The 26,212-nt window shown below is 50.1% G+C and overlaps 1 protein-coding gene across 4 annotated transcripts in view; it reads right to left on the reverse strand.

Annotated features, from left to right (window-relative positions):
- Positions 1-329: 329 nt before the first annotated feature.
- Positions 330-26,212, reverse strand: part of LOC142907861 (uncharacterized) — a 96,774-nt gene continuing 70,891 nt past the window's right edge. For 3 of the 4 annotated variants that reach the window (XM_076057732.1, XM_076057729.1, XM_076057733.1), the window contains exons 5-6: positions 25,447-25,474; positions 330-11,420 (exon numbers count right to left, since the gene is read on the reverse strand). In XM_076057732.1, coding sequence (XP_075913847.1) covers positions 25,460-25,474 — 15 coding nt within the window. In that variant the 3' untranslated portion in view covers positions 330-11,420; positions 25,447-25,459. Of the gene's footprint in view, positions 11,426-25,446; positions 25,475-26,212 lie in introns of all 4 variants that reach the window. The other variant, XM_076057731.1, reaches the window with a different exon arrangement.

Here is a 26,212-nt window from a genome sequence, read left to right on the forward strand (position 1 = left end):
CAGCACTTGCCCCTACAGCCCTGCTAGAGGCTACCTGGGGGATCTTTGTCTGTGTGTGTGTAGGTGCTGCTACTAACAGCACTTGCCCCTACAGCCCTGCTAGAGTCTACCTGGGGGATCTTTGTCTGTGTGTGTAGGTGCTGCTACTCGAAACTAACAGCACTTGCCCCTACAGCCTGCTAGAGCCTACCTGGGGGATCTTTGTGTGTGTGTGTAGGTGCTGCTACTCGCTACTAACAGCACTTGCCCCTACAGCCCTGCTAGAGGCTACCTGGGGGATCTTTGTCTGTAGCTGTGCACGCGTTAACGTCCACTCGGCCCGAACGGAGTTAGCGCCAACCATTTATTTATTTATTTTTGTAAATAACGTCGCGATTGAGACCCCCAACACTGGAACCGGGGCTTGGGATTGCCGCAACCGGAGTTGCGTGCAACTTCCCGTTGCGTGCAACTTCGGTCTCGGCAAAAACCGAGGTTGCGTGCAACTTGTTGCAGCCGAGCTGCGAGCAGGCATCCACATTCTTAAGCGGGTTCGCTTGCAAGCAACCCAGATTGCGCGTCTGTTGCACGCAACTCAGTTGCAGGCAACCCAGTTGCAGGCAACCCAGTTGCAGGCAACTCAGTTGCAGGCAACTCAGTTGCAGGCAACTCAGTTGCAGGCAACTCAGTTGCAGGCAACTCAGTTGCAGGCAACCCAGTTGCAGGCAACTCAGTTGCACGCAACTCTGTTGCAGGCAACTCAGTTGCAGGCAACTCAGTTGCAGGCAACTCGGTTGCAGGCAACCCGGTTGCAGGCAACTCAGTTGCAGGCAACCCAGTTGCAGGCAACCCAGTTGCAGGCAACTCAGTTGCACGCAACTCTGTTGCAGGCAACTCAGTTGCAGGCAACTCAGTTGCAGGCAACTCGGTTGCAGGCAACCCGGTTGCAGGCAACTCGGTTGCACGCAACCCAGTTGCAGGCAACTTAGTTGCACGCAACTCAGTTGCGGGCAACTCAGTTGCGGGCAACTCAGTTGCGGGCAACTCAGTTGCACGCAACTCTGTTGCAGGCAACTCAGTTGCAGGCAACTCAGTTGCAGGCAACTCGGTTGCAGGCAACCCGGTTGCAGGCAACCCAGTTGCAGGCAACTTAGTTGCACGCAACTCAGTTGCGGGCAACTCAGTTGCGGGCAACTCAGTTGCGGGCAACTCAGTTGCGGGCAACTCAGTTGCAGGCAACTCAGTTGCAGGCAACTCAAACCAAGGTCTCGCGTGGGGGTTTCAGTTTAGCATTCTGTAAACAATTCACAAGATAAAAATTATCATGCATAACATAGTGAGTGTGTGTGTAGGTGTGTATAACATAGTGAGTGTGTGTAGGTGTGTATAACATAGTGAGTGTGTGTAGGTGTGTATAACATAGTGAGTGTGTGTAGGTGTGTATAACATAGTGTGTGTGTGTGTAGGTGTGTATAACATAGTGTGTGTAGGTGTGTATAACATAGTGTGTGTAGGTGTGTATAACATAGTGTGTGTAGGTGTGTAGGGGTGTATAACATAGTGAGTGTGTGTAGGTGTGTATAACATAGTGTGTGTGTAGGTGTGTATAACATAGTGAGTGTGTGTAGGTGTGTATAACATAGTGTGTGTGTGTAGGTGTGTATAACATAGTGAGTGTGTGTAGGTGTGTATAACATAGTGTGTGTGTAGGTGTGTATAACATAGTGAGTGTGTGTAGGTGTGTATAACATAGTGTGTGTGTGTAGGTGTGTATAACATAGTGAGTGTGTGTAGGTGTGTATAACATAGTGTGTGTGTAGGTGTGTATAACATAGTGAGTGTGTGTAGGTGTGTATAACATAGTGTGTGTGTAGGTGTGTATAACATAGTGAGTGTGTGTGTAGGTGTGTATAACATAGTGAGTGTGTGTAGGTGTGTATAACATAGTGAGTGTGTGTAGGTGTGTATAACATAGTGTGTGTAGGTGTGTATAACATAGTGAGTGTGTGTAGGTGCGTATAACATAGTGAGTGTGTGTAAGTGTGTATAACATGGTGAGTGTGTGTAGGTGTGTATAACATAGTGAGTGTGTGTAGGTGTGTATAACATAGTGAGTGTGTGTAGGTGTGTATAACATAGTGAGTGTGTGTAGGTGTGTATAACATAGTGAGTGTGTGTAGGTGTGTAGGTGTGTATAACATAGTGAGTGTGTGTAGGTGTGTATAACACAGTGAGTGTGTGTAGGTGTGTATAACATAGTGAGTGTGTGTGTGTATAACATAGTGAGTGTGTGTAGGTGTATAACATAGTGAGTGTGTGTAGGTGTGTATAACAAAGTGAGTGTGTGTAGGTGTGTATAACATAGTGTGTGTAGGTGTCTATAACATAGTGAGTGTGTGTAGGTGTGTATAACATAGTGAGTGTGTGTAGGTGTGCATAACATAGTGTGTGTAGGTGTGTATAACATAGTGTGTGTGTAGGTGTGTATAACATAGTGAGTGTGTGTAGGTGTGTATAACAGAGTGAGTGTGTGTAGGTGTGTATAACATAGTGTGTGTAGGTGTGTATAACATAGTGAGTGTGTGTAGGTGTGTATAACAGAGTGAGTGTGTGTAGGTGTGCATAACATAGTGTGTGTAGGTGTGTATAACATAGTGTGTGTGTAGGTGTGTATAACATAGTGAGTGTGTGTAGGTGTGTATAACATAGTGAGTGTGTGTAGGTGTGTATAACATAGTGAGTGTGTGTAGGTGTGTATAACATAGTGAGTGTGTGTAGGTGTGTAGGTGTGTATAACATAGTGAGTGTGTGTAGGTGTGTATAACACAGTGAGTGTGTGTAGGTGTGTATAACATAGTGAGTGTGTGTGTGTATAACATAGTGAGTGTGTGTAGGTGTATAACATAGTGAGTGTGTGTAGGTGTGTATAACATAGTGTGTGTAGGTGTGTATAACATAGTGAGTGTGTGTAGGTGTGTATAACATAGTGAGTGTGTGTAGGTGTGCATAACATAGTGTGTGTAGGTGTATATAACACAGTGTGTGTGTAGGTGTGTATAACATAGTGAGTGTGTGTAGGTGTGTATAACAGAGTGAGTGTGTGTAGGTGTGTATAACATAGTGTGTGTAGGTGTGTATAACATAGTGAGTGTGTGTAGGTGTGTATAACATAGTGAGTGTGTGTAGGTGTGTATAACATAGTGTGTGTAGGTGTGTATAACATAGTGAGTGTGTGTAGGTGTGTATGTGTGGGTGAGTGTGAGTAGGTGTGTATAACATAGTAAGTGTGTAGGTGTGTAGGTGTGGGTGAGTGTGTGTGTGTATAACATAGTGTGAGTGTCTGCAGGTGTGTAGGTGTGTGTGAGTGTGAGTGTCTGTAAAATAATGTGTGTGTGTGTGTAGGTGTGTATGGGTGAGTGTGTATAACATAGTGAGTGAGTGTGTGTGTAAAATAGTGAGTGTGTGAGTGGGTGAGTGTTTGTATAACATAGTGAGTGTGTATAGCATAGTGAGTGTGTGAGTGGGTGAGTGTGTATAACATAGTGAGTGTGTGTGTGTTTAACAGTGAGTGTGTGAGTGTGTGTAGGTGTGGGTGAGTGTGTATAACATAGTGAGTGTGTGAGTGTGTGTGAGTGTGTGTGTCAGTGTGTGCGTATCAATGTGGGTGTGTCAGTGCGTGTGTGTGTCAGTGTGTGTCAGTGTGTGTGTGTGTGTCAGTGTGTGTGTGTGTGTCAGTGTGTGTGTGTGTGTCAGGGTTTGTGTGTGTGTCAGTGTGTGTGTGTCAGTGTGTGTCAGTGTGTGGGTGTCAGTGTGTGTGTGTGTCTTTGTTTGTGTGTGTCAGTGTGTGTGTGTCAGTGTGTGTGTGTCAGTGTGTGTGTGTGTGTGTCAGTGTGAGTGTCTGTGTGTGTGTCAGTGTGTGTCAGTGTGTGTGTGTGTCAGTGTGTGTGTGTGTGTGTCACTGTGTCTGTGTGTCACTGTGTGTGTCACTGTGTGTGTGTGTCAGTGTGTGTGTGTGTCAGTGTGAGTGTCTGTGTGTGTGTGTCAGTGTGTGTCAGTGTGTGTGTGTCAGTGTGTGTGTGTCAGTGTGTGTGTGTGTCACTGTGTCTGTGTGTCACTGTGTGTGTCAGTGTGTGTGTCAGTGTGTGTGTGTCAGTGTGTGTGTGTGTCAGTGTGTGTGTGTCAGTGTGTCTGTGTGTGTGTGTCTGTGTGTGTCAGTGTGTGTCAGTGTGTGTGTGTGTGTGTGTCACTGTGTCACTGTGTGTGTCACTGTGTGTGTCAGTGTGTGTGTCACTGTGTGTGTCACAGTGTGTGTGTCAGTGTGTGTCAGTGTGTGTCACTGTGTGTCAGTGTGTCTGTGTATGTGTGTCAGTGTGTGTCGGTGTGTGTCAGTGTGTACACAGTGTGTGTCGATGTGTGTGTCACTGTGTGTGTCAGTGTGTGTGTGTGTCAGTGTGTGTGTGTGTCAGTGTGTGTGTGTGTCAGTGTGTGTGTGTGTGTCAGTGTCTCAGTGTGTGTGTGTCAGTGTGTGTGTGTGTCAGTGTGTGTCAGTGTGTGTGTGTCTGTGTGTGTGTGTCAGTGTGTGTGTCAGTGTGTGTGTGTGTCAGTGTGTGTGTCAGTGTGTGTGTGTGTCTGTGTGTGTGTGTCAGTGTGTACACAGTGTGTGTGTGTCACTGTGTGTGTCAGTGTGTGTGTGTGTCTGTGTGTGTGTGTCAGTGTGTGTGTGTCTGTGTGTGTGTGTCAGTGTGTGTGTGTCAGTGTGTGTGTGTCAGTGTGTGTGTCAGTGTGTGTGTGTGTCAGTGTGTCTGTGTGTGTGTGTCTGTGTGTGTCAGTGTGTGTCAGTGTGTGTGTGTGTGTGTGTCACTGTGTCACTGTGTGTGTCACTGTGTGTGTCAGTGTGTGTGTCACTGTGTGTGTCACAGTGTGTGTGTCAGTGTGTGTCAGTGTGTGTCACTGTGTGTCAGTGTGTCTGTGTATGTGTGTCAGTGTGTGTCGGTGTGTGTCAGTGTGTACACAGTGTGTGTCGATGTGTGTGTCACTGTGTGTGTCAGTGTGTGTGTGTGTCAGTGTGTGTGTGTGTCAGTGTGTGTGTGTGTGTCAGTGTGTGTGTGTGTGTCAGTGTCTCAGTGTGTGTGTGTCAGTGTGTGTGTGTGTCAGTGTGTGTCAGTGTGTGTGTGTCTGTGTGTGTGTGTCAGTGTGTGTGTCAGTGTGTGTGTGTGTCAGTGTGTGTGTCAGTGTGTGTGTGTGTCTGTGTGTGTGTGTCAGTGTGTACACAGTGTGTGTGTGTCACTGTGTGTGTCAGTGTGTGTGTGTGTCTGTGTGTGTGTGTCTGTGTGTGTGTGTCTGTGTGTGTGTGTCAGTGTGTGTGTGTCAGTGTGTGTGTGTCAGTGTGTGTGTCAGTGTGTGTGTGTGTCAGTGTGTGTGTGTGTGTCAGTGTGTGTGTCAGTGTGTGTGTGTGTGTCACTGTGTGTGTCAGTGTGTGTCAGTGTGTGTGTGTGTCAGTGTGTGTGTCAGTGTGTGTGTGTGTCACTGTGTGTGTCACTGTGTGTCAGTGTGTGTGTGTCAGTGTGTGTCACTGTGTGTGTCAGTGTGTCTGTGTATGTGTGTGTCAGTGTGTGTAGTGTGTGTGTCACTGTGTGTGTGTCAGTGTGTGTGTGTAGTGTGTGTGTCACTGTGTGTGTGTGTAGTGTATGTGTGTCACTGTGTGTGTGTCACAGTGTGTGTCAGTGTGTGTGTGTAGTGTGTGTGTCACTGTGTGTGTGTGTAGTGTATGTGTGTCACTGTGTGTGTGTCACAGTGTGTGTCACAGTGTGTGTCAGTGTGTGTGTGTAGTGTGTGTGTGTCACTGTGTGTGTGTGTGTAGTGTATGTGTGTCACTGTGTGTGTGTCACAGTGTGTGTCAGTGTGTGTAGTGTGTGTGTCACTGTGTGTGTGTGTGTAGTGTATGTGTGTCACTGTGTGTGTGTCACAGTGTGTGTCAGTGTGTGTGTGTGTGTAGTGTGTGTGTCACTGTGTGTGTGTGTAGTGTATGTGTGTCACTGTGTGTGTGTCACAGTGTGTGTCAGTGTGTGTGTGTAGTGTGTGTGTGTCAGTGTGTGTGTGTGTAGTGTGTGTGTCACTGTGTGTGTGTGTCACTGTGTGTGTGTCACTGTGTGTCACAGTGTGTGTCACAGTGTGTGTGTCACTGTGTCACGGTGTGTCAACGAATCCATGCAACTGCGACTCTCTCATCGTCCACCATTGTCAGAATATGTTCCTCCAGGAGTTGCGTGCAACTTCGATCTCCCCGTGCAACGAGTTGCGTGCAACTTCGATCTCCCCGTGCACGGAGTTGCGTGCAACTCCCCCCACGCCAAGATGGAGGATTCGAGAGAGAAGCCGCCATTTTTAATGTCAACGTTCAAAGCCCCCTCAGGGTTTCTAGCGAGGAAACTTTCGAACTGAAAAATGTTTCTTCAAATACCACGCTGGGTTATCATTCCTCAGTTTGGTAATGTTGTTGTTGTTGTTTGGTTGTTGTTGTTCGTGTTGTTGTTGTTGTTGTGTTTTAATGAAGATGCGGGCGGCCATTTTAATGTCCACGTTCAAAGTCTCCTTCAGGGTTTTTGAGATTTTTTTCTGACTTAAAAAAATGTTTCTTCAAATCCACGCTGCGTTATCATTCCTCAGTTTGGTAATCTTGTTGTTGTTTATGTTAGTGTTGTTGTTGTTCGTGTTGTTGTTAGTGTTGCTGTTGAATTATTGTCGTGGGCCACCATTTTAATGTCCGCGTTCAAAGTCTCCTCAGGGTTTTTGAGATTTTTTTCTGTCTTAAAAAAAATGTTTCTTCAAATCCACGCTGAGTTATCATTCCTCAGTTTGGTAATGTTGTTGTTGTTGTTTGGTTGTTGTTGTTGTTCGTGTTGTTGTTGTGTTTTAATGAAGATGAGGTGATTTTTGTCGCGGGCGGCCATTTTAATGTCCACGTTCAAAGTCTCCTCAGGGTTTTTGAGATTTTTTTCTGACTTAAAAATATGTTTCTTCAAATCCACGCTGCGTTATCATTCCTCAGTTTGGTAATCTTATTGTTGTTTTTGTTAGTGTTGTTGTTGTTCGTGTTGTTGTTAGTGTTGCTGTTGAATTATTGTTGTGGGCCACCATTTTAATGTCCGCGTTCAAAGTCTCCTCAGGGTTTTTGAGATTTTTTTCTGACTTAAAAAATGTTTCTTCAAATCCACGCTGAGTTATCATTCCTCAGTTTGGTAATGTTGTTGTTGTTTGGTTGTTGTTGTTAGTGTTGTTGTTGTGTTTTAATGAAGATGAGGTGATTTTTGTCGCGGGCGGCCATTTTAATGTCCACGTTCAAAGTCTCCTCAGGGTTTTTGAGATTTTTTTCTGACTTAAAAAAATGTTTCTTCAAATCCACGCTGCGTTATAATTCCTCAGTTTGGTAATCTTATTGTTGTTTTTGTTAGTGTTGTTGTTGTTCGTGTTGTTGTTAGTGTTGCTGTTGAATTAGTGTCGTGGGCCACCATTTTAATGTCCGCGTTCAAAGTCTCCTTCAGGGTTTTTGAGATTTTTAAAATCTCATTGCTGTTAGTGTTTGGTTGTTGTTGTTGTTGTTGTTCGTGTTGTTGTTGTGTTTTAATGAAGATGAGATCATTCTTGTCGTGGGCCACCATTTTAATGTCCGCATTCAAAGTCTCCTTCAGGGTTTTGAGATTTTTTAAATCTCATTGCTGTTAGTGTTTGGTTGTTGTTGTGTTTTAATGAAGATGAGATCATTCTTGTCGCGGGCCGCCATTTTAATGTCAACGTTCAAAGCCTCCTCAGGGTTTTTCGTGAGGAAATTTTCCAACTGAAAAATGTTTCTTCAAATCCACGCTGCGTTATCATTCCTCAGTTTGGTAATTTTATTGTTGTTTGGATGTTGTTGTTAGCGTTGCTGTGATTTAATGAAGACATCAGAATAATTGTGGCAGGCCGCCATTTTAATGTCCGCGTTCAAAATCACCTTCGGGCTTTTTGAGGATTTTTCAAACTGAAATTATTTCCTCAAATCCACGCTGCCTTATCATTTATCAGTTTGGTAATTCTCGTCATTGTTGTTGTTGTTGTTGGTCTGTTGTTAGGCCATTGCTGTTATATTTCTGTGTTTTAAACAGGGTGGGAGTATTCATCTTTCTGTCGCGAACGGACATGCGAATGTTGTAAACGAGGAGTTTGTGTGGTTCTCCGCGTGGAGAGATGTCGACTACCTCGCCTGGTATGCAGGAGGTCGTGGGTTCCAGCCTGCCTCTTGTAAACGAGGAGTTTGTGTGGTTCTCCGCGTAGAGAGATGTTAACTACCTCGCCTGGTACGCAGGAGGTCGTGGGTTCCAGCCTGCCACTTGTGAACGAGGAGTTTGCGTGGTTCTCCACGTGGAGAGATGTTGACTACCTCGCCTGGTACGCAGGAGGTCGTGGGTTCCAGCCTGCCACTTGTGAACGAGGAGTTTGTGTGTCTTCTCCACGTGGAGAGATGTTGACTACCTCGCCTGGTACGCAGGAGGTCGTGGGTTCCAGCCTGCCTCTTGTAAACGAGGAGTTTGTGTGTCTTCTCCACGTGGAGAGATGTTGACTACCTCGCCTGGTACGCAGGAGGTCGTGGGTTCCAGCCTGCCACTTGTGAACGAGGAGTTTGTGTGGTTCTCCACGTGGAGAGATGTCGACTACCTCGCCTGGTACGCAGGAGGTCGTGGGTTCCAGCCTGCCACTTGTGAACGAGGAGTTTGTGTGTCTTCAGCCCGTGGAGAGATGTCGACTACCTCGCCTGGTACGCAGGAGGTCGTGGGTTCCAGCCTGCCTCTTGTGAACGAGGAGTTTGTGCGTCTTCACCCCGTGGAGAGATGTCGACTACCTCGCCTGGTACGCAGGAGGTCGTGGGTTCCAGCCTGCCACTTGTGAACGAGGAGTTTGTGTGGTTCAGCCCGTGGAGAGATGTCGACTACCTCGCCTGGTACGCAGGAGGTCGTGGGTTCCAGCCTGCCTCTTGTGAACGAGGAGTTTGTGCGTCTTCACCCCGTGGAGAGATGTCGACTACCTCGCCTGGTACGCAGGAGGTCGTGGGTTCCAGCCTGCCTCTTGTAAACGAGGAGTTTGTGTGTCTTCACCCCGTGGAGAGATGTTGACTACCTCGCCTGGTACGCAGGAGGTCGTGGGTTCCATCACGCCTCTTGTGAACGAGGAGTTTGTGCGTCTTCTCCGCGGTCCTCCGCTGGATGAGAATCGACGTCACCCCACGCCCCCGTGAATGATGTTGATGACGATGTTCATGATGATGATGATGGTGATGATGACGGTGATGACGATGATGATGACGATGTTGATGATGATGATGACGATGATGACGACGGTGATGACGACGATGCTGACGACGATGATGATGACGACGATGATGATGATGACGATGATGACGGTGACGATGATGATGACGATGATGATGACGGTGATGACGACGATGCTGACGACGATGATGACGACGATGATGATGATGACGATGATGATGACGATGATGAAGATGACGACGATGATGTCGTGTGTCGCTGTGTCGCCTGCCTCACTGCACTCCCCTCGACGTTGAGGAGTCAGTGGTGGTGGTGGTGAACCCCCAGCCTCGTACAAACAACAACAACTACAACAACAACAACTACAACAACTACAACAACACTACCACCTTCTACACCGTCCAGATCGGCCTGGGTGGTGGTGGTGGTCATAGTGGTGGTGGTGGTGGTGGTCATGGTCATAGTGGTGGTGGTGGTGAACCCCCAGCCTCGTACAAACAACAACTACAACAACTACAACAACAACAACTACAACAACAACTACAACTACACTACCACCTTCTACACCGTCCAGATCAGCCTGGGTGGTGGTCATGGTGGTGGTGGTGGTGGTCATAGTGGTGGTGGTGGTCATAGTGGTGGTGGTGCAGGGTGGTGGTGGTGAGCCCCTAGCCTCGTACAAACAACTACAACAACTACAACAACAACTACAACACCACCTTGTACACCGTCCAGATCAGCCTGGGTGGTGGTGGTGGTGGTCATAGTGGTGGTGGTGGATGGTGGATGGTGGTGGTGGGTGGTGGGTGGTGGTGGTGAGCCCCTAGCCTCGTACAAACAACTACTACAACAACTACAACAACAACTACACCACCACCTTCTACACCGTCCAGATCAGCCTGCGTGGTGGTGGTGGTGGTCATGGTGGTGGTCATAGTGGTGGTGGTCATGGTGGATGGTGGTGGTGGGTGGTGGATGGTGGTGGTGGGTGGTGGTGGGTGGTGGTGGTGAGCCCCTAGCCTCGTACAAACAACAACTACAACAACAACTACACCACCACCTTCTACACCGTCTGGATCACCCTGGGTGGTGGTGGTGGTGGTCATGGTGGTGGTGGTGGATGGTGGTGGTGGATATAGTGGTGTGTGTGTGGTGGCAGTGTGGTGTGTGTGGTGTGTGTGTGGTGTGTGTGGTGTGTGTGGAGTGTGGTGTGTGGTGTGTGTGGTGTGGTGTGGTGTGTGTGTGGTGTGTGTGGTGTGGAGTGTGGTGTGTGTGGTGTGTGGTGTGTGTGGTGTGTGTGTGTGGTGTGTGTGGTGGCAGTGTGGTGTGTGTGGTGTGGTGTGGTGTGTGTGTGGTGTGTGTGGTGTGTGTGTGGTGTGTGTGTGGTGTGTGTGGTGTGTGTGTGGAGTGTGTGGTGTGTGTGGTGTGTGTGTGTGGTGTGTGTGTGGTGTGTGTGTGTGGTGTGGTGTGTGTGTGTGTGTGGTGTGTGGTCTGTGTGGTGTGTGGTGTGTGTATGTATGTATGTATGTGTGTGGTGTGTGGGGTGTGTGTGTGGTGTGTGGGGTGTGTGTGTGTGGTGTGTGTATGTATGTGTGTATGTATGTGTGGTGTGTGTGTGTGGTGTTGTGTATGTGTGTGGTGTGTGTATGGATGTGTGTGTGTGGTGTGTGGTGTGTGTGTGTGTGATGTATGTGTGTGTGGGGTGTGTGTGTGTGGAGTGTGTGTGTGTGTGTGGTGTGTGTATGTGTGTGTGATGTGTGTGTGTGTGGTGTGTGTATGTGTGTGTGGGGTGTGTGTGTGTGGAGTTTGTGTGTGTGGTGTGTGTATGTATGTGTGTGTGATGTGTGTGTGTGTCTGCGTGGTTTATGAACGAGCATTCTCTTGTGAGCGCGTTGCTTCAGCGCATCTCCAAACATTTCCACTCTCGCTCCACCACCTCCACCACCACCTCCTCCTCCACCTCCTCCTCCTCCACCACCTCCACCACCACCACCTCTTCCACCTCCTCCTCCACCTCCTCCACCTCCTCCACCTCCTCCTCCACCACCTCCACCACCTCTTCCACCTGCTCCTCCACCTCCTCCTCCACCTCTTCCTCCACCTCCTCCACCTCCTCCACCAACGTCTCTCTGCTTCTCCCTTCCCTTGCCAAGGGAGAGAGACACAGAGACACACAGAGACACACAGAGACACACACAGAGACACACACAGAGACACACACAGACACACAGACACACACACAGACTCACAGAGGCACACACAGAGACACACAGAGAGACACTCAGAGACACTCACAGAGACACACAGACACACACAGATACACAGACACACACACAGAGACACACAGAGACACACACAGACTCACAGAGACACACACAGAGAGACACACAGAAACACACACACAGACACACACACAGACACACACACAGAGACACACACAGACACACACAGACACACACACAGAGACACACATAGAGACACACACAGAGACACACACAGAGACACACGACACACAGAGACACACAGAGACACACACAGAGACACACAGAGAGACACACGACACACAGAGACACACAGAGACACACACAGACACACACACAGAGACACACACAGAGACACACACACAGACACACAGAGACACACACAGAGACACACAGAGACACACACAGAGACACACATAGAGACACACACAGAGACACACACAGAGACACACGACACACAGAGACACAGAGACACACACAGACACACACACAGACACACACAAACACACACAGAGAGACACACACAGAGACACACAGAGACACACACACACAGAGACACACAGACACACACAGAGACACACACAGAGACACACGCAGAGACACACACAGAGACAAACACAGAGACACACACAGAGACACACGCAGAGACACACACAGAGACACACACACAGAGACACACAGACACACACACAGACACACACACAGAAACACACATAGACACACACAGAGACACACAGAGACACACACAGAGACACACACAGAGACACACGCAGAGACACACACAGAGACACACAGAGACACACAGACAGAGACACACAGACACACACACAGACACACACACAGACACACACAGAGACACACACAGAGACACACATAGAGACACACACACAGAGACACACAGAGACACACGACACACAGAGACACACAGAGACACACACACACACACAGACACACACACACAGAGACACACAGACACACACACAGACACACACACAGACACAAACACAGACACACACACAGAGACACACACAGAGACACACACACAGAGACACACAGACACACACACAGACACACACACAGACACACACACAGACACAAACACAGACACACACACAGAGACACACACAGAGACACACACAGAGACACACACAGAGACACACAGAGACACACAGACACACACACAGATACACAGACACACACACAGAGACACACAGACACACACACAGAGACACACAGAGACACACACAGAGAGACACACAGAAACACACACACAGACACACACAGACACACACACAGACACACACACAGAGACACACACAGACACACACACAGACACACACACAGAGACACACATAGAGACATAGAGACACACATAGAGACGCACACAGAGACACACACAGAGACACACACAGAGACACACACAGAGACACACGACACACAGAGACACACACAGAGACACACAGAGAGACACACGACACACAGAGACACACAGAGACACACACAGAGACACACACAGAGACACACACAGAGACACACAGAGACACACACAGAGACACACAGAGACACACACAGAGACACACATAGAGACACACACAGAGACACACACAGAGACACACGACACACAGAGAGACACAGAGACACACACAGACACACACACAGACACACACACAAACACACACACAGAGACACACACAGAGACACACGCAGAGACACACAGAGACACACACACAGAGACACACAGACACACACAGAGACACACACAGAGACACACACAGAGTCACACGCAGAGACACACACAGAGACACACACAGAGACACACACACAGAGACACACAGACACACACACAGACACACACACAGAGACACACACAGAGACACACAGAGACACACACAGAGACACACACAGAGACACACGCAGAGACACACACAGAGACACACAGAGACACACACAGAGACACACACAGAGACACACAGACACACACACAGACACACACACATACACACACAGAGACACACACAGAGACACACATAGAGACACACACACAGAGACACACAGAGACACACGACACACAGAGACACACAGAGACACACACACAGAGACACACACACACAGAGACACACAGACACACACAGACACACACACAGACACAAACACAGATACACACACAGAGACACACACAGAGACACACAGAGACACACAGAGACACACACACAGAGACACACAGACACACACACAGACACACACACAGACACACACACAGACACACACAGAGACACACACAGAGACACACAGAGACACACACATAGAGACACACACACAGAGACACACAGAGACACACACATAGAGACACACACACAGACACACACACACACAGAGACACACACAGAGACACACATAGAGACACACACACACACAGAGACACACACAGAGACACACATAGAGATACACACAGAGACACACGCAGAGACACACACACACACAGAAACACACAGACACACACACAGACACACACAGAGACACGCAGAGACACACACAAAGACGCACAGAGACACACACACACAGACACACACACAGAGACACACACAGACACACACACACACAGACACACACACAGAGACACACAGACACACACACAGAGACACACACATAGAGACACACACACAGACACACACACAGAGACACACATAGAGATACACACAGAGACACACACAGAGACACAAACAGAGACACACACACAGACACACACAGAGACACACACAGAGACACACGACACACAGAGACACACACAGAGACACACACAGAGACACACGACACACACAGACACACACAGAGACACACAGAGACACACAGACACACACACAGACACACACACACAGAGACACACAGAGACACACAGAGACACACATAGAGACACACACACGCAGAGACACACACAGAGACACACACACAGAGACACACACACAGACAGACACACACACAGAAACACACATAGACACACACAGAGACATACAGAGACACACACAGAGACACACACAGAGACACACGCAGAGACACACACAGAGACACACAGAGACACACAGACAGAGACACACAGACACACACACAGACACACACACAGACACACACAGAGACACACACAGAGACACACATAGAGACACACACACACAGAGACACACAGAGACACACGACACACAGAGACACACAGAGACACACACACACACAGAGACACACAGAGACACACACACACAGAGACACACAGACACACACACAGACACACACAGACACAAACACAGACACACACACAGAGACACACACAGAGCCACACACACAGAGACACACAGACACACACACAGACACACACACAGACACACACACAGACACACACACAGACACACACAGAGACACACACAGAGACACACACAGAGACACACATAGACACACACAGAGACACACAGAGACACACACATAGAGACACACACAGAGACACACAGAGACACACAGACACACACACAGATACACAGACACACACACAGAGACACACAGACACACACACAGAGACACACAGAGACACACGACACACAGAGACACAGAGACACACACAGACACACACACAGACACACACAAACACACACAGAGAGACACACACAGAGACACACAGAGACACACACACACAGAGACACACAGACACACACAGAGACACACACAGAGACACACACAGAGACACACGCAGAGACACACACAGAGACAAACACAGAGACACACACAGAGACACACGCAGAGACACACACAGAGACACACACACAGAGACACACAGACACACACACAGACACACACACAGAAACACACATAGACACACACAGAGACACACAGAGACACACACAGAGACACACACAGAGACACACGCAGAGACACACACAGAGACACACAGAGACACACAGACAGAGACACACAGACACACACACAGACACACACACAGACACACACAGAGACACACACAGAGACACACATAGAGACACACACACAGAGACACACAGAGACACACGACACACAGAGACACACAGAGACACACACACACACACAGACACACACACACAGAGACACACAGACACACACACAGACACACACACAGACACAAACACAGACACACACACAGAGACACACACAGAGACACACACACAGAGACACACAGACACACACACAGACACACACACAGACACACACACAGACACAAACACAGACACACACACAGAGACACACACAGAGACACACACAGAGACAGACAGAGACACACACAGAGACACACAGAGACACACACATAGAGACACACACAGAGACACACAGACACACACACAGATACACAGACACACACACAGAGACACACAGACACACACACAGAGACACACAGAGACACACACAGAGAGACACACAGAAACACACACACAGACACACACAGACACACACACAGACACACACACAGAGACACACACAGACACACACACAGACACACACACAGAGACACACATAGAGACATAGAGACACACATAGAGACGCACACAGAGACACACACAGAGACACACACAGAGACACACGACACACAGAGACACACACAGAGACACACACAGAGACACACAGAGAGACACACGACACACAGAGACACACAGAGACACACACAGAGACACACACAGAGACACACACAGAGACACACAGAGACACACACAGAGACACACAGAGACACACACAGAGACACACATAGAGACACACACAGAGACACACACAGAGACACACGACACACAGAGAGACACAGAGACACACACAGACACACACACAGACACACACACAAACACACACACAGAGACACACACAGAGACACACGCAGAGACACACAGAGACACACACACAGAGACACACAGACACACACAGAGACACACACAGAGACACACACAGAGTCACACGCAGAGACACACACAGAGACAAACACAGAGACACACACAGAGACACACGCAGAGACACACACAGAGACACACACACAGAGACACACAGACACACACACAGACACACACACAGAGACACACACAGAGACACACAGAGACACACACAGAGACACACACAGAGACACACGCAGAGACACACACAGAGACACACAGAGACACACACAGAGACACACACAGAGACACACAGACACACACACAGACACACACACAGACACACACAGAGACACACACAGAGACACACATAGAGACACACACACAGAGACACACAGAGACACACGACACACAGAGACACACAGAGACACACACACACAGAGACACACACACACAGAGACACACAGACACACACAGACACACACACAGACACAAACACAGATACACACACAGAGACACACACAGAGACACACAGAGACACACAGAGACACACACACAGAGACACACAGACACACACACAGACACACACACAGACACACACACAGACACACACAGAGACACACACAGAGACACACAGAGACACACACATAGAGACACACACACAGAGACACACAGAGACACACACATAGAGACACACACACAGACACACACACAGACACACACACAGAGACACACACAGAGACACACATAGAGACACACACACACACAGAGACACACACAGAGACACACATAGAGATACACACAGAGACACACGCAGAGACACACACACACACAGAAACACACAGACACACACACAGACACACACAGAGACACGCAGAGACACACACAAAGACGCACAGAGACACACACACACAGACACACACACAGAGACACACACAGACACACACACACACACAGACACACACACAGAGACACACAGACACACACACAGAGACACACACATAGAGACACACACACAGACACACACACAGAGACACACACAGAGACACACATAGAGACACACACACAGAGACACACACAGAGACACACATAGAGATACACACAGAGACACACACAGAGACACAAACAGAGACACACACACAGACACACACAGAGACACACACAGAGACACACGACACACAGAGACACACACAGAGACACACACAGAGACACACGACACACACAGACACACACAGAGACACACAGAGACACACAGACACACACACAGACACACACACACAGAGACACACAGAGACACACAGAGACACACATAGAGACACACACACACAGAGACACACACACAGAGACACACACACAGAGACACACACAGACACACATAGAGACACACACACACAGACACACACACAGAGACACACAGAGACACACACAGAGACACACACAGACACACACACAGACACACACACAGAGACACACAGACACACACACAGACACACACACAGAGACACACAGACACACACACAGACACACACACACAGAGACACACAGAGACACACACAGAGAGACACACACAGACACACACACAGAGACACACAGACACACACAGAGACACACGCAGAGACACACACACACACAGACACACACAGAGACACACACACAGACACACACAGAGACACACACAGAGAGACACAGACACACACACAGACACACACACACAGAGACACACACAGAGACACACAGACACACACAGAGACACACATACAGACACACAGAGACACACAGAGACACACACACAGAGAGACACATCAAACATAAACCGTTGTTTTGCGAGCAATCGTGTAGTGTATGATGTATAGCGTGGGGGAGCGGTGGTGCAGTGGTTAGCGCTACGCTGCCCGAGAAAACCCGAGTTCCATTCCCGCTCACGGCCACCACCACCAGTGACGATTATCTGAACCGGTCCTGGGCCTCCTCTAGGTCGACTCAGCCTCAACTGAGTGTCTGGTGCAGCTGTGGTGTGTAGTGAACATCGCCAGCACTGGGAGAGAGACAAAGGCGGCCGGGCGTGGTGCTGGTAGCTACCCACCCCCTCTCTGTGTGTGTGTAGGTGCTGCTACTCGCTACTAACAGCACTTGCCCCTACAGCCCTGCTAGGGGCTACCTGGGGGATCTTTGTCTGTGTGTGTAGGTGCTGCTACTCGCTACTAACTACAGCACTTGCCCCTACAGCCCTGCTAGAGGCTACCTGGGGGATCTTTGTCTGTGTGTGTGTAGGTGCTGCTACTCGCTACTCACAGAACTTGCCCCTACAGCCTGCTAGAGGCTACCTGGGGGATCTTTGTCTGTGTGTGTAGGTGCTGCTACTCGCTACTAACTACACTTGCCCCTACAGCCTGCTAGAGGCTACCTGGGGGATCTTTGTGTGTGTGTAGGTGCTGCTACTTGCTACTGACAGTACTTGCCCCTGCAGCCTGCTGGAGGCTACCTGGGGGACCTTTGTCTGTAGCTGTGTGAGAGTGTGTGTTCACCTGTGTGTGAGTGTTGACTGCGGTGGTGTTCACTATCACAATGGGGGTGTGTCTGTGTGTGTGTCAGTGTGTGTGTGTCTGTGTGTGTGTCTGTGTGTGTGTCTGTGTGTGTGTCTGTGTGTGTGTGTCTGTGTGTGTGTCTGTGTGTGTGTCTGTGTGTGTGTCTGTGTGTGTCTGTGTGTCTGTGTGTGTCTCTGTGTGTGTCTGTGTGTGTAGGTGTGTGTGTCTGTGTGTGTGTCTGTGTGTGTCTGTGTGTGTGTCTCTGTGTGTGTGTCTCTGTGTGTGTGTCTCTGTGTGTGTGTGTCTGTGTGTCTGTGTGTGTGTCTGTGTGTGTGTCTGTCTGTGTGTGTCTGTCTGTGTGTGTGTCTGTGTGTGTGTCTGTGTGTGCGTCTCTGTGTGTGTGTCTGTGTGTGTCTGTGTGTGTGTCTGTGTGTGTGTCTGTGTGTGTCTCTGTGTGTGTGTCTGTGTGTGTAGGTGTGTGTGTGTCTGTGTCTGTGTGTGTCTGTGTGTGTGTCTCTGTCTGTGTGTGTCTGTGTGTGTGTCTCTGTGTGTGTGTCTCTGTGTGTGTGTCTCTGTGTGTGTGTCTGTGGGTGTGTCTGTGTGTGTTTCTGTGTGTGTGTCTGTGTGTGTGTCTCTGTGTGTGTCTGTGTGTGTGTCTGTGTGTGTCTGTGGTAGTCTGTGTGTGTGTCTCTGTGTGTGTGTCTGTGTGTGTAGGTGTGTGTGTGTCTGTGTGTGTGTCTGTGTGTGTGTGTCTGTGTGTCTATGTGTGTGTCTCTGTGTGTGTCTCTGTGTGTGTGTCTCTGTGTGTGTCTCTGTGTGTGTGTGTCTGTGTGTCTGTGTCTGTGTCTGTCTGTGTGTGTCTGTCTGTGTGTGTGTCTGTGTGTGTGTCTGTGTGTGTCTGTGTGTGTGTCTGTGTGCGTCTCTCTGTGTGTGTGTCTGTGTGTGTGTCTGTGTGTGTCTGTGTGTGTCTGTGTGTGTATTTGTCTGTGTGTGTGTCTGTGTGTGTGTGTCTGTGTGTGTGTGTAGGTGTGTCTGTGTGTGTGTAGGTGTGTGTGTGTGTGTGTCTGTGTGTGTCAGTGTGTGTGTCTGTGTGTGTGTCTGTGTGTGTGTCTGTGTGTGTCTGTGTGTGTGCGTCTGTGTGTCTGTGTGTGTCTGTGTGTGTGTCTGTGTGTGTCTGTGTGTGTCTGTGTGTGTGCGTCTGTGTGTCTGTGTGTGTCTGTGTGTCTGTGTGTGTGTCTGTGGACGTGTGTGTGTGTCTGTGTGTGTGTCTGTGTACGTGTGTGTCTGTGTGTGTGTAGGTGCTGCTACTTGCTACTGACAGTACTTGCCCCTGCAGCCTGCTGGAGGCTACCTGGGGGACCTTTGTCTGTAGCTGTGTGAGAGTGTGTGTTCACCTGTGTGTGTGTTGACTGCGGTGGTGTTCACTATCACAATGGGGGTGTGTCTGTGTGTGTGTCTGTGTGTGTGTGTCTGTGTGTGTGTGTGTCTGTGTGTGTGTCTGTGTGTCTGTGTGTGACTGTGTGTGTGTGTCTGTGTGTGTGTGTGTCTGTGTGTGTGTCTGTGTGTGTGTGTGTGACTGTGTGTGTGTGACTGTGTGTGTGTGTCTGTGTGTGTGTGACTGTGTGTGTGTCTGTGTGTGTGTCTGTGTGTGTGTCTGTGTGTGTGTGTCTGTGTGTGTGTCTGTGTGTGTGTCTGTGTGTGTGTCTGTGTGTGTCTGTGTGTGTGCGTCTGTGTGTCTGTGTGTGTCTGTGTGTGTCTGTGTGTGTCTGTGTGTGTGCGTCTGTGTGTCTGTGTGTGTCTGTGTGTCTGTGTGTGTGTCTGTGTACGTGTGTGTGTGTCTGTGTGTGTGTCTGTGTACGTGTGTATCTGTGTGTGTGTAGGTGCTGCTACTTGCTACTAACAGCACTTGCCCCTGCGGCCTGCTGGAGGCTACCTGGGGGACCTTTGTCTGTAGCTGTGTGTGTGAGTGTGTGTTCACCTGTGTGTGTGTGTTGACTGCGGCGGTGTTCACTATCACAATGGGGGTGTGTCTGTGTGTGTGTCTGTGTCTGTGTGTGTCTGTGTGTGTGTCTGTGTGTGTGTCTGTGTGTGTGTGTCTGTGTGTGTGTCTGTGTACGTGTGTCTGTGTACGTGTGTCTGTGTGTGTATCTGTGTGTGTGTGTGTCTGTGTACGTGTGTGTGTCTGTGTGTGTATAGGTGTGTCTGTGTGTGTAGGTGTGTCTGTGTGTGTGTCTGTGTGTGTGTCTGTGTACGTGTGTCTGTGTGTGTCTGTGTACGTGTGTGTTTACGTGTGTGTGTCTGTGTGTGTAGGTGTGTCTGTGTGTGTGTCTGTGTGTGTTTCTGTGTGTATGTGTCTGTGTGTGTGTGTGTGTCTGTGTGTGTGTCTGTGTCTGTAAGCCCCAGGCTACTTTGGGCTCGCCTTCCCATCAACCGGAGGTGAGGAGTGGTGGTCGTGGTTACTTATGCTCCCACCGAAGACGAACATCCTTGGAGGGATGCAGGCAAGGCCGATGAGTCAGATGCCTTCTATGACCTCCTGTCACAGATGCTAGCTAAAGTGGCCCCTCGGAATAGAGTCATCTTGTTGGGTGACTTCAATTCCCGAGTGGGTCATGATACTGGCACCTGGTCTGGAGTGATTGGTGGGCATGGGCCAGATCAGCTCAATAACAACGGTAGGAGGCTGCTAGATTTTTGTGCAGCCCATGGGCTTGTAATTACCAACACGCTGTTCCGGCATCGGCGCATCCACACAACATCATGGATGCATGCCGGGTCTAAGCAAGAACATCTACTGGACTACATAGTGACGGACCAGCGGATGTGAGCCCATGTCCTTGACACCAGAACCTACCGTGGAGCTGATCTGCCCTCTGACCATCGACTAGTCATCTTTAAGATGCGCCCGCCATTCTTCCGCTCAGGTGGTGGGTGTACACCCAGGACCCCATTCCAACCTAAAGTGGCCTGGTCTCAGTTATCTGATGAACGTTGCAAGCGAGAATTTCATCATCGCTTGCGGCTGGGATTGGCATCGTCCCCCACTCCTCCTGATGTCGAGGGTAAATGGGCGAGGTTTAGGACTGTCACTCATGCAGCTGCATTGGATGCTTTGGGTACGCGGTCCAGACCTCCCCAGAGACCCTGGCTGACAGAGGAAGTGTTCAGGATGGTTGAGAAAAAGCGACAGGCCCACTGTCATCGGCTACAGAATCCCACGTCAGAGAATGAGGAGGCTTACCGCAGCCTTCGCTCGGAGGTTCGGAGAGCCGTGAGGCGCTGCAAGGATGGGTGGTGGTCGCAGGTTGCTGAGGAGATGGAGTCTGCCTCAGTGGCCCGTGATCACAAATCTCTATTTAACTCCATCAAAAAAGTAACCTGCAGCACCACACCTATTACCATCATTAGGGGAGAAAAAACGGTGATCCAATCTCCGACCCCCAGGAACAGGTTTGCAGATTTGCTGAGCATTTCCGTGAGGTCCTGGTGGAGGGAAAATCCCTCAGCCAGGAAAACATCGTGGCACAAAGTGAGGATGACCCTGCTGAGGCTGCAGTGCCTCAAATATTGGAAGAAGTCACCCCCTGTGAGTGTCTGGCTGAAGTGCCATCTGTTGAGGAAGTACTGAAGGCGATCCGGAGTCTGAGACCAGGAAAGGCAGCGGGCAGAGATGATCTCCCAAGCGAAATGCTGAGGGAGGGTGGCGTTTGTGCACAGACTGCCCTATATGACATCATAACAACAGTCTGGACCACTGGACGGGTTCGGCAGGAGTGGAAGGATGCCCTGGTGGTCCCCCTCTTTAAGAAGGGGGACCGCACAGACTGTAACAACTACAGCGGCATCTCACTCCTCAGTGTGCCTGGAAAGGTCCTGGCAAGGATTTTTCAACATCGCCTTGCCAGGCACGCTGAGGAGGGGCTTGCAGAGCCCCAATGCGGTTTCAGGAAAGGGCGGTCCTGCACAGATGCCATATTATCTGTCCGTCTGCTACAGCAGAGATGTAGGGAATTCCAACAAGACCCACATCTCTGCTTTATTGACCTGGTCAAGGCCTATGATACCATAAGTAGGCCTGGGCTCTGGGTTGTTCTTGGTGCTTTTGGAGTCCCTGATCCCCTGCTCACGATCATTAAGGACCTTCATGATGGTGAGCGGGCCCGGGTAAAACTCTGTGGCCCGGAGTCAGAGCCATTCCCTGTACACCTTGGGGTGCGACAGGGATGTCCTCTGGCTCCCACATTATTTAACATCTATTTTGACCACATAGTTCGTGAAGTCTTCAATATCTGTACCGGGGGAATCTCCAAATGGTACAGATATAATGGGAGGCTGATCGATGCCCAGGTGCGGTCAAGGGATGGCTCCCTATTGCTCAACCACGTTATGTATGCCAATGATTTGGTAATAGCTGCTCATTCAGAGGAGGAGTTGGAGACGCTGCTGCTGAGACTGGAGCATGCCACTAAAAGATGGGGCCTTTCCATCAGCCCCACCAAAACTAAGCACCTGCCTGGGTATTTTGTACCATCGGACACTCCACCCCACAACTCCCAATCGGTGATGGGGCAGTTGTGGAGAGAGTGGTGAGTTTCCCATACCTGGGCAGTGGGCTTATGACCGGCTCCAGTTTAACAGCAGAGGTCTCACTCCGAATCAGTCGAGCGGTAATATCTTTTCATTGGTTGCGTAACGCTGTGTGGAAGCTACCTGGTCTGTCGCTCCGCAAAAAGCTTCAGTTCTTCTCGGCCACGGTCATTCCCTCCCTTCTCTACGCTTGCGAAACGTGGACCCCCTAATGGAACATCTCCACCGGTTAGAAACATTTAGGCTAGCCTGCCTACGATCCATCCTGGGTTTAACTAGGCTGGATTGTGTGAGGAGCTCACAAATCCTTGAAAGATCTGGGTAAGGTCCCATCGGTGAGCTCCTCCGGCAGGCAAGACAGCGTTGGCTGGGTCATGTAGCCCGCATGCCCAGCCACCGCATGCCCAAACAGCTTTTGTTCGGCCGGATCGAGGGGGCTAAACGGGCGCGGCACGGGCTAGAGAAGAGATGGAGTGATGTGGTACAGGAGGACTTCGAGCTGAGTGGACTTGCCGATGACGGTGTCAAGATTGGCCTCTGTGGAGGAGGCTCGTGAAGGACGCTACTGGGCAGTTGGAGGCAGTCGCCCTCCAACAACAACGGAGGGCGGAGGAGCGGCGCTCACAACAACGAGCGGAGCGCCGGGCGGCTCAAGCACAGCAGGTTGGCACAGTAGGGGGCACAGGTAGTGCATCAGCCAGTCATCTCAGTCAGTCGACCCGTGGCACCTCGGTCTGCCCCGTGACCTCCTGCCAGCGGGCCTTCAGGTGCACCTAGCCTGCCACAAGCGCCGTGGTGACGTCACCGCCGTGTAGGGGCGAATGGCGGTTGTTGTTGTTGTTGTTGCCTGTCCGGCAGAACAACCTCCGACCTCCTCATTGGTGCCGGACGGCAACGCTGTGGTGGGCAGTGCCGTGGGGGTGGAGGGCCAATTGCAATTGGCCATTCCTCTCACGGCGTCTGCATTCACCACAGCGGACAAACGGGGGCTCTGGACGGGTGCAAGTGGCTGGTCAACCCCTCCAACTTCTATCCAAGTACCACTCAACCAGGTGGGAAAAAAAATCTAAGCAAGCTGTTGCCGGAGGCCCTGGGGGGACAGGCGTCTATGACGTCTCCTGGCAAAAACCCCCATTTGGCCCAGCGTGGAGATGGAATCCCGTAGCCAAGGGGCTCCCCCAGAAACGGCAAAATAAACCCATTGCGAGTGACCACGTGGAATGTTCGAACGCTCACTGCGGAGGAGAGGCTGCCACTCCTCTGTCGGGAGCCGGACCGGTACCGCCTGGATCTCTGTGGCATTCAGGAGGTCCGGTGGATCGGATCTGGCATGGGTGTGTGGAGGAGAGGCTGCCACTCGTCTGTCCGGAGCTGGACCGGTACCGCCTAGATCTCTGTGGCATTCAGGAGGTCCGGTGGACCGGATCTGACGTAGGTGTGTGGAGGAGAGGCTGCCACTCCTCTGTCGGGGGCTGGACCGGTACCGCCTGGATCTCTGTGGCATTCAGGAGGTCCGGTGGACCGGATCTGACGTAGGTGTGTGGAGGAGAGGCTGCCACTCCTCTGTCGGGGGCTGGACCGGTACCGCCTGGATCTCTGTGGCATTCAGGAGGTCCGGTGGACCGGATCTGACGTGGGTGTGTGGAGGAGAGGCTGCCACTCCTCTGTCGGGGGCTGGACCGGTACCGCCTGGATCTCTGTGGCATTCAGGAGGTCCGGTGGACCGGATCTGGCGTGGGTGTGTGGAGGAGAGGCTGCCACTCCTCTGTCGGGGGCTGGACCGGTACCGCCTGGATCTCTGTGGCATTCCGGAGATCCGGTGGACCGGATCTGGCGTGGGTGTGTGGAGGAGAGGCTGCCACTCCTCTGTCGGGGGCTGTACCGGTACCGCCTGAGCTGTGTGTGTTTATTTAGAGCGTTCCCAACTCACCTGAACTACTCCATCATTGTTTTTGTTTCTGCGAGAGAGAGAGAGAGATAAATGGAGTCAGTCACCACGGTAGGTTTTGGCATTAATTGAAAGGTGTCACAATCATCTCAATGGGTTTCTCTTGGTCTCTATGCGTCTCTGACTGGGTCTCTATGGAACTCTGTATCTCTATGGGTCTCTGTGTATCTCTACGAGTCTCTGTGTATCTCGATGGGTCTCTGTGTGTCTCTATGGGTCTCTGTGTGTCTCTATGGGTCTCTGTGTGTCTCTATGAGTCTCTGTGTATCTCTACGAGTCTCTGTGTATCTCTATGGGTCTCTGTGTATCTCTGAGTCTCTGTGTATCTCTATGAGTATCTGTGTATCTCTATGGGTCTCTATGTATCTCTATGAGTCTCTGTGTATCTCTATGAGTCTCTGTGTGTTTCTATGGGTCTCTGTGTATCTCTACGAGTCTCTGTGTATCTCTATGAGTCTCTGTGTGTTTCTATGGGTCTCTGTGTGTCTCTACGGGTCTCTGTGTATCTCTATGGGTCTCTGTGTATCTCTATGAGTCTCTGTGTATCTCTATGGGTCTCTGTGTATCTCTATGAGTCTCTGTGTATCTCTATGAGTCTCTGTGTGTTTCTATGGGTCTCTGTGTGTCTCTACGGGTCTCTGTGTATCTCTATGGGTCTCTGTGTATCTCTATGAGTCTCTGTGTATCTCTATGGGTTTCTGTGTATCTCTATGAGTCTCTGTGTGTCTCTATGGGTCTCTGTGTATCT

Source organism: Petromyzon marinus, chromosome 84, assembly GCF_048934315.1.
Source record: "Petromyzon marinus isolate PM22_M1 ecotype Great Lakes invasive population chromosome 84, UKy_Petmar_22M1.pri1.0, whole genome shotgun sequence".
Lineage (NCBI taxonomy): Eukaryota > Metazoa > Chordata > Hyperoartia > Petromyzontiformes > Petromyzontidae > Petromyzon > Petromyzon marinus.